Source organism: Phyllopteryx taeniolatus, chromosome 20 (genome assembly GCF_024500385.1).
Source record: "Phyllopteryx taeniolatus isolate TA_2022b chromosome 20, UOR_Ptae_1.2, whole genome shotgun sequence".
Classification (NCBI taxonomy): domain Eukaryota; kingdom Metazoa; phylum Chordata; class Actinopteri; order Syngnathiformes; family Syngnathidae; genus Phyllopteryx; species Phyllopteryx taeniolatus.
The window spans coordinates 10,253,281-10,261,122 of NC_084521.1; the positions used below are offsets into that span (position 1 = coordinate 10,253,281).

Sequence of the window (7,842 nt, forward strand, 5' to 3'; positions counted from 1 at the left end):
AACTTAAACTCGGCTCTTTGGTTTATCCACTGCTGTTTTGTATCATTATCTTCATTAAAGAAAGTAATCATCAAACAAATGTATGAAAGTGGCTCTATGATTAAATGCCATGGGCTATAAGAACTAGAGATACATTATTTATACTGCTTTGATGAGCACTAGCTTGCTCTCAGGAATGGGAAGCTCATGGAATTTCAACTATACAGCAGCATTTTGCAGGAAACTTTTCTGGCGGTGTTTTATTTGGGTGGGGGGAGACAAGTGCGGTGGGTGTCCATGTTTTGCAAGCAGTTGTTTTCATACTGGTATTTACAAGTCAGGGAAAGGTGAAGGCTTACAGCGCAACTATTAAAAAAATATTTTAGGATTTGTTGTACAATGGTCAACATCAATGTTCTAAATTCATGAGGTAGATCACACATAAAATGTCAGATTTTTGCCCTTGGTGCCCACACTAGTTTTAATCTAACTTTTGTCTGTGTCTTGCAGGGCAAGAAGCGCTTGCAATAATGTTGCCCAACTGAGGAGACTCAACAAATAAGAAAGGAAGCAAGGTCAGATAAGAATTTCTTATTATTCCAATAAAAAATACATTCATACAGAAATATAACAATTTTGCAAAACAATTCCAAATAAAAATTTAATAAAGCATAAACATAATTTTACAAAAGTTTTTTTTTTTTTCCTTTTTATACAAAGATTCAGTTGAGAACAAAGCTGTGTGTGTATGCGTGAGACAGAAGAGCTGGAATAGTGGCATGAAAGAAATGTCGAGTGAAAACGATGTCAGCAAACAGCTATTTCAAGGCTCAATTACGATTTGAACTGTATCGGCTACCAGCTACAGTATCTCCAATCTATCGTAGTTTCAAGTTTGTTCACGTCGTCGTGCACCCGCGCATCTGAAATCTATATATTGCCGCACGCCGTGGCACAACATCTGATTGGCAAGGTGGCGGGGATCGTTTAATCCTGCATTAATTGCGGCCTCCACCTTTTAGACAAGTATCCACTGCAACTCAAGATGCAGATCACCCTCAGGCAGTTCTGATTTAACTTTGACAAGCACTGTCAATTGATGATCTTTATCCCGCTCCCTCCTTTTTAGGCCAAGTTGCGCTTTAGGTTTTCATAATACTGTTGCTGCCTTGCTAAAACAACGCTCCCCAGACAGGTCAATATCCAACCTCCACAGTCAGCAGTCTGTGACAGAGTCCATGCCAACAAAGCCTTTAGCAATTCATTACTGTGAGGTACTACAAGGCGAGGCCTGTCCAACTGCAGCCTGTTAATTACAATAAATCTTTAGCTGTTTCTTCAGTCCCACTTGCAGGCCTAAAAGGGACAGGGGGGGGGATACTGAGAAAAGGATCAACTCCAAAATGATGGGGGTCTTTTTGTACCTTTTGAGCTGTGTTTGATGGACATCAGTACATACTACACAGTAGTTAACATCTTTAATAACAAAAAAAAGTGCTCTAAACATTCAGCATTTTACCTATTTACAGAATTATAGCTAAATCGGTGCTATGAATCAAAAACAAGTACTTTAATGACCACAGTTAAGAAACAAGAGATTGCTGTCACTAAACATAAAGAGAAGACATTTGTAATTGAGCCTTGATCGAGCTTGTCAAATCTCCCATATAACAAATACGACCTCCCGAGGGGGGGCACACCACCACTGCCTCGGGGCAGTCACTTGCATAAGGCACCATTCAGGTCAACAGTGCATTATTAGATAGAAAGAAAGTACAAAAAAATTCAAAAATTGTCACCCCAAGGCAGAAGATGAATGAAAAGAACGAGCGAGCAGTGGTGAAATGAACACAAGAATGAGGAGGATTTGGTTAAATAAAAGAGGGAATCATCAAGGCTTTATGTACAATATTGTAACATTTTTTAACCATTTGCATTTTAGCTGCATTTTAATTGAAACTATCTGCAGTCCTGATTATAGTGGAAACGGGAAATGAACAAACCCTAGAACCATGCAACACCTGTCTATGATACTGAAGTTATAGTTGTGTTATACCTCTAAGCACACAGCTTATACAATTGGACTACAAAGGAAGCTTTGTAGCTTGTAAAAAAATAAGAAATCAGGCTACATAACACATTGCACATTTAGTAGCTGCACCAAAAAACACCAAAAACAAAAACAAAACAAAAAAACTCATCTCATACAGCGACCATGGGGGTGAGTTTTGGTCCTGGACCAGAAAGGTGGCATGTTTTTCGCTGGAAGAAAAACCTGCTCACTCCCAAGTTTAGGTGCCAGACAGACTGCCACTGGGGAAACATAACTGGAATGTTTCCCCCAGAAACCCCACTCAGTCCACAGCAACGTCGGTGCCAGCCCCCTCGGACCATCCAACTAGCCATCCATCCTCTCGTCTTCCCTCCGAGAATCCTCCTTTCTTCCCGGAAGGGGGCAGGCAGCCGATGCCAGTCATTCACAGTACATTCGTGCTCACCTCAGACAGTTTTTGCAAAGTACCAGTGTATCAGCTGTCCGACGGGGAGATGTCCCCAAAACATCATGCACCATACAAACAAAATCATTCATTCTTTTCTTGACTTTTTTTTCTTTTTTTCCTGACCATTTTAATCAAAACTCGCCCTTTGCATCTCTCTCTCCCTAACATTGATGATTTTGTCCGCTTGTTGCAACCTTCAGGGCGCCCCTCCTCCGAAGAGAGGTCCCGGAGGCACTGGGTTTCAGTATGGTGCAAAACAGCATGCTTTGGCTGGAACACACTCCCACCACTCTGCTCTCTGGGATAAGTTCAACCAAGAGACTGGTTAGGGAGACTGTGTTTTTTTTTTTCCCCTTAAAAAAAAAAACCAAAAAAAAAAAAAAAGAAAAACCCAAAAAAACTTTTTCCCTCCGCTGTGTTGCTTGGTTTGGTGCTCACCCCGGCTTCAGATGTGCCTCTTCATGTGAAGAGCCAGATGGTCAGACCTGGAGAAACATCTGGGGATGAGAAGGAGGAGGAGAAAAAAGTCAAACGTTAGTGGAGCAGAAGCTGGAGGCTGACACACGTTTTTTCAAGGACAAATGAATGGGGAGTTTTGCAGACGTTACATTGCTTTTTATTTTTGACTAGAAAGGTCCCAGGCTCCAGCACGCCCGCGACCCGAGTGACGAGAAGCGGCTCAGAAAATGGATGGATGGATGGATAGAAAGGTCCCTTTGCTTGACAGTATAATAATGAGCCCACATCCAAGGCTATTTTAGAAGTATATCATAATCCGTGCTCAAATTATTACGAAGAAGTACACGCATTTAGCTTTTCTTTATTTTTATATTCTGTTTTTGTAACTAGTCAAAATTACAGTAACTCCCCTTCAGTATTGGTAACAATATAAGATTTTTGTCTTTCAGCAATTTCCATAAGAGTTTTCCACAGAAAATCATTTTTTTCCAAATCTAATGATTTCCTCCGTTCCGTACACCGGACGCCTTTTTTTATTCTGACACAATCTTTCCATTTTTCTTGAACGAGAGAGCTCCTATGGGTATGTGAAGGATCCATACCTGCACTGGCTGCGTTATGGGCAACAATGTACACTACCATTGCACCAGTCATGACATATGATTTCCCCTTTCCTTTGATTTGCCATTGGTGGTGTTGTTATGCCTTTTGTGGTAACATTCTTCTAGTTTTTGATTGGTTAAAAACTGTTGAGTTGTGTTGTTTTTAACAATTAATATAATTTTGAGTTTATATTGCCATCTGTTATTTTGGCAACTCCATATAATACAAATGTGTTTCCTGGCGATAGATTAGTAAAGCAGTAATGTGGACAGAAAAAAACAAAACATTTTTGAAAACACAAACACAGATAAAATTCAATCACCCACTCACAGTGTTAAATTATCTCCTTTTGATTCATTTACCAGATCTGTCACAGTGCTTTAAAAACAGTTTCCATATAAAGTTCAATCAAAGTTGCCAAACTTGTGAACATATTTTTGGGCTAACTTAGAAGTGGGAAAAACTCTTCTATTCTATTGGCAGCAAAATATGCCAAACTTACCTGTCACAGTGACTGCATTTGAATGGCTTTGCCCCAGTGTGCTTCCTGAAGTGTCTGGTCAACTCGTCGCTCCGTGCAAAACGCCACTCGCAGCCCTCCCATGAGCACCTGTACGGCTTCTCGCCTGCAACAAGCAAATATAAACCGATTTGAAGCAATAGGAATGTTTTGGGTTTTTTTTTTTAAACAAGAGCTATTGCCTCAGGTGTCATTTGCATAACATTCAAAATCAGTCATCCCTCGATGAATAGTGTGGAGTCACCAAAGACGGATTCCGCTGAACCCGTTGGATGACGAGCATGTTTTGTTTTACGCTTTTAATGCAACAGGAAGCATGCTTGGAATGCTGCCAGTGATGTAGGGCAGAATGTGTGAGAGCAGGATTCGCGAAACCATAAAACCCACCCATGCAATTTCACACCTCTAATAATAACAAAAATAATCAAACAGTGACCACTTAAAGCCTCCCAAAGGCGGCGGAATACCCCCCCCCCCCTCCCCCATTCTGCCTTTCCCATGGTGAAACTCAATCTGTTTTGAAGTCCTTTTATCTCCCATGTGCAGCCCCTCCCCCTTACTCCTGCTTGCTTTGCTCTCTCACTGGGCCAGTCAGTCACATTCCACATAGATTAGGTCAGCGTTTAGGTATCCAGCCATGCAGAGCTAATGCCGCTGTGCACCAGCTGAGGACATCATGCAATGTGGGACCTTTAATTACGTTACACGTCGGATGTCCAATGCCATTTCAGGCCAATGTCTGAATTAGTAGCTTCTTCAATCAATAAAGATTTAGCAAGTGTACAACTCACCTGTATGAGTGCGCTGGTGTGCTTTTAGGTGGGAACTCTTTGTGTAAACCTTGCGACACCCGTTGAACTGACACCTGTGTATCCTCCTCCTACCGTCCGGAGAAACATCCCCGCTGTTGAGTCCCGTCTTTTCCGAACTCTTTGCAACACTGCTGCTCCTGATTTTGGCCGGCAAGTGCAAGTCGCCGTGTGTGCCGACCCAACCGCTCACGACAGTGCCGGGCTCGGAGTTGGCCTCCGGCGAGGACGGCGGAGTGCTGATCACAGACGGGCTAAAAGGTCCAGAGCCTACCAAGGCAGAGCCGAGAGGGTTGGAAGTAAAGCTGTGCGTGGGCGAGAGCTCCTCGGAACTGTCTGACGCGTCGCTGCTGGCATCCGAATTCACACTGTTGGTGTCAAAAATTTGGCTATCGTGATTGTCCTCCTCTTGGGGGGCCAGGGGCAGCTTGGGGTCGGACTCGGCTTTGGCCTTATCCCCGCAGGCCAAGATCAACTTGCTCCAGAGGTCCTCCTGGCCCTCAAACTTCAGATCAGGAGTGGAGACGTAAGGCTCGCTCTGTAGGTAGCGCTCCAGCTCCAAGCATGTCTGAAGCAATGACAACAAACCAGAAAGTACAGTGAGAAAACATGAATTATAATGCAACCCATGCAGAGTGTAGGCTCCTTCACGCCAGCTTTTTAGGGTGGGGATGAGGGGGAATCCTTTTAAATGATGTGCTCACAAGCCCAAACACTGCATGTGGTGGAATACTTGCCTGCAGCAGGAAGTGATCACCAACAAATTGTACAGTTAATGGCCACAGCATTGAGTGCACATTAGGTATATTTCTAATATTCCATTCCATCTGGATTAACCCGTGACTGGCACTAGGAGAACATTTACGTTTAATCACCATCTTCCTCATTGAGTAATATATACTGCAAGTCTGAACATTGTCATTTCGGTGGCCCAATGACTCACTGAACAAATTTAGATGCCTTTTAAGGAAGCCACTCAACCCCCCGCCACCCCCACCCCCCTCCCTTCACATGAGCTATTCAGCTGCTTTTCCTCATGCGCACCTCTGACATGCAATCACATCCTTCCTCACAGCGTCAGCTACACAAGCTCCAATTTACTCCAGCGGCCATTAAAGTTGAAAGGCAGGGCCATTCATTAGATGCTGCTCAGAGACAGCCACGTTGACGAGGTTCATGGAGAATAAATATTTCCTCCAGGCATAGAAGTATCTCGCCTTCTCATCTGCAGCCTTAACAGTGCTTCCCAGCTGTGCTCGCTTCCATGCATGCCGGTGGAGAAATGGAATTTGATATGCTCTTAGCTTGTGCTGCCGATTCCAACACACTGCCATGACATCAGGTAGACCTGTGCACAGCCAATGCAGATTGGATTGTCACTGTCAGAAAGGTATTCTCTTACAATGCGTGTAGAAGTGTGGTTGTGGTTTGTAGTGGCGCGGGGCTGCACGCACTGCATCCAAAAAGTGGTCATCTTTCGGTTGCCTTATTCAGCTACGGGAGAGGAGTGAAATATTGGAAGCGACTCTCAGCGTAATGCAGCGCACGCCGATGCAAACTTCAACCGCGATATTCGGCGGATCGCTTGAGTATCCGATGGTGCGATTTTGTTTGTTATATCATTTCAATGACAGAAAGTCAGGCGGCAGTTATTTTTGCTTTTTTCCTCCCCGGCAGAACCAGTGAAATGCTGAACGGAGTACGTTGGATTTGCGTACACGCTCCACATGCACGCGGGCGGAAAGGGGATGGGGGGGGGGGGGGGGGGGGGGGGGGGGGGGGGGGAGGTTTGGACTTCAGCTGTCAGACGTGACACAGTGATCCACTTCGCTAAGAGCCCCGCATATACAAGCAAGCACGCCCATGTGAGTACACGTATGCCATTTAATGACTTAGTTGAAGTGTTTGACGTATTTACCTGCTGCCAGTACTCCTCCAGTGACGGTAAGGCGGAGAAATAGCCCGTGTCGTGAACTATTTGAAGTTCTTGAAAGATGCTGCACATGGGTAGAACATCCATTTTGCCCCAGCTTCTGTCAAAGTAAGCCTACTTGATCTGCGCGTTAAATGTGTTGTGATGAAGAGAAAGAGGGAAAAAAATAATAATAATAACAAGCCAGAGAGGAAAAGGAGCGAAGAGTGTCCCCTGCCGTAACTCTCATGCGACGCAAACGAAGCAGCAGCGCTTGTGTTCAAGCGTCCCCCGCCTTCTTCTCTCGCTTGGCGTTTAAGGTATTTGCAAACACTGCACCGGACTAGATGGCGAGCGAGCAACTGGCTCTGCAAAGTTCCCTATTCAAACATCCGAGCCCGTCCCCCCCCCCCCTCAGCCCCCCCTCCCTAACGGCACGATGACGCGAGCTCCGATTCAGCCAATCGGCAGCGAGCAGCCTCCTGCATGCCAAATGATATCACAGCCGACCAATCGTGATAAAGCTACGCAGTCGTGGGGCTGGCTCTCCGCTCTGATTGGCGCGTTTGACTCCCAGTATCTCGTCGCTGATTTGCCAGTTATTTTTAGCGTGTATATAAGCACGTAACGCGTACGGCCACCGGTTGCAGTCGTTGCTGACTTCATGTTTGACCACAGACAGCGCATGTGAGCCGAAACTGCTCCAGCCTTTGAAAACATATCCGCTTGCTGTTTCTGTTCTCTCGAGTAGCACAGTGACAGCAGCGGCTATGAGCTCAACAAAACTCTGCTGTGGAGTGTGTGTGTTGACATCGGTCTCTTAAAAAAAAAAGAAAAAAAAAGTTTCAGCATATTGTAGTCTTGGGACACTGGTTGCTGAAACCTTCTACTCTTTATATAAGCACACAGGTTTTACTATCTTAAAGGGGAATAACTGTAGTCTGAGTAGTTTTGCATATAATAAACTGTTATTTAGTGTCCGACTTGGCATGTTCCTAGAGTAGTGTTTTAAAAAAAAATATTAATCCAGGAATATTTTTTCCCAGGGGTACAATTCTG

General features: G+C 44.5%; 1 protein-coding gene across 1 annotated transcript; it reads right to left on the minus strand.

Moving 5' to 3' along the window:
* Window positions 1-555: 555 nt before the first annotated feature.
* On the minus strand, window positions 556-7,161 carry klf6a (Kruppel like factor 6a). Its single transcript, XM_061758498.1, has 4 exons — window positions 6,790-7,161; window positions 4,854-5,439; window positions 4,045-4,168; window positions 556-2,977 (listed from the first exon to the last, which is right to left on the minus strand). The coding sequence occupies exons 1-4, from the start codon at window positions 6,889-6,891 to the stop codon at window positions 2,926-2,928; spliced, it is 864 nt and encodes a 287-aa protein (XP_061614482.1). The 5' UTR covers window positions 6,892-7,161; the 3' UTR covers window positions 556-2,925.
* Window positions 7,162-7,842: the final 681 nt, after the last annotated feature.

Coding starts and splice junctions, on each gene's coding strand:
- klf6a (XM_061758498.1), bottom strand. CDS start 6,891: ATGGATGTTCTACCCATGTGCAGCATCTTTCAAGAACTTCAAATAGTT. Junction 5,440..6,789: donor TGGAGGAGTACTGGCAGCAG/GTAAATACGTCA, acceptor TCATTGCTTCAG/ACATGCTTGGAGCTGGAGCG. Junction 2,978..4,044: donor AAATGCAGTCACTGTGACAG/GTAAGTTTGGCA, acceptor TCTCATCCCCAG/ATGTTTCTCCAGGTCTGACC.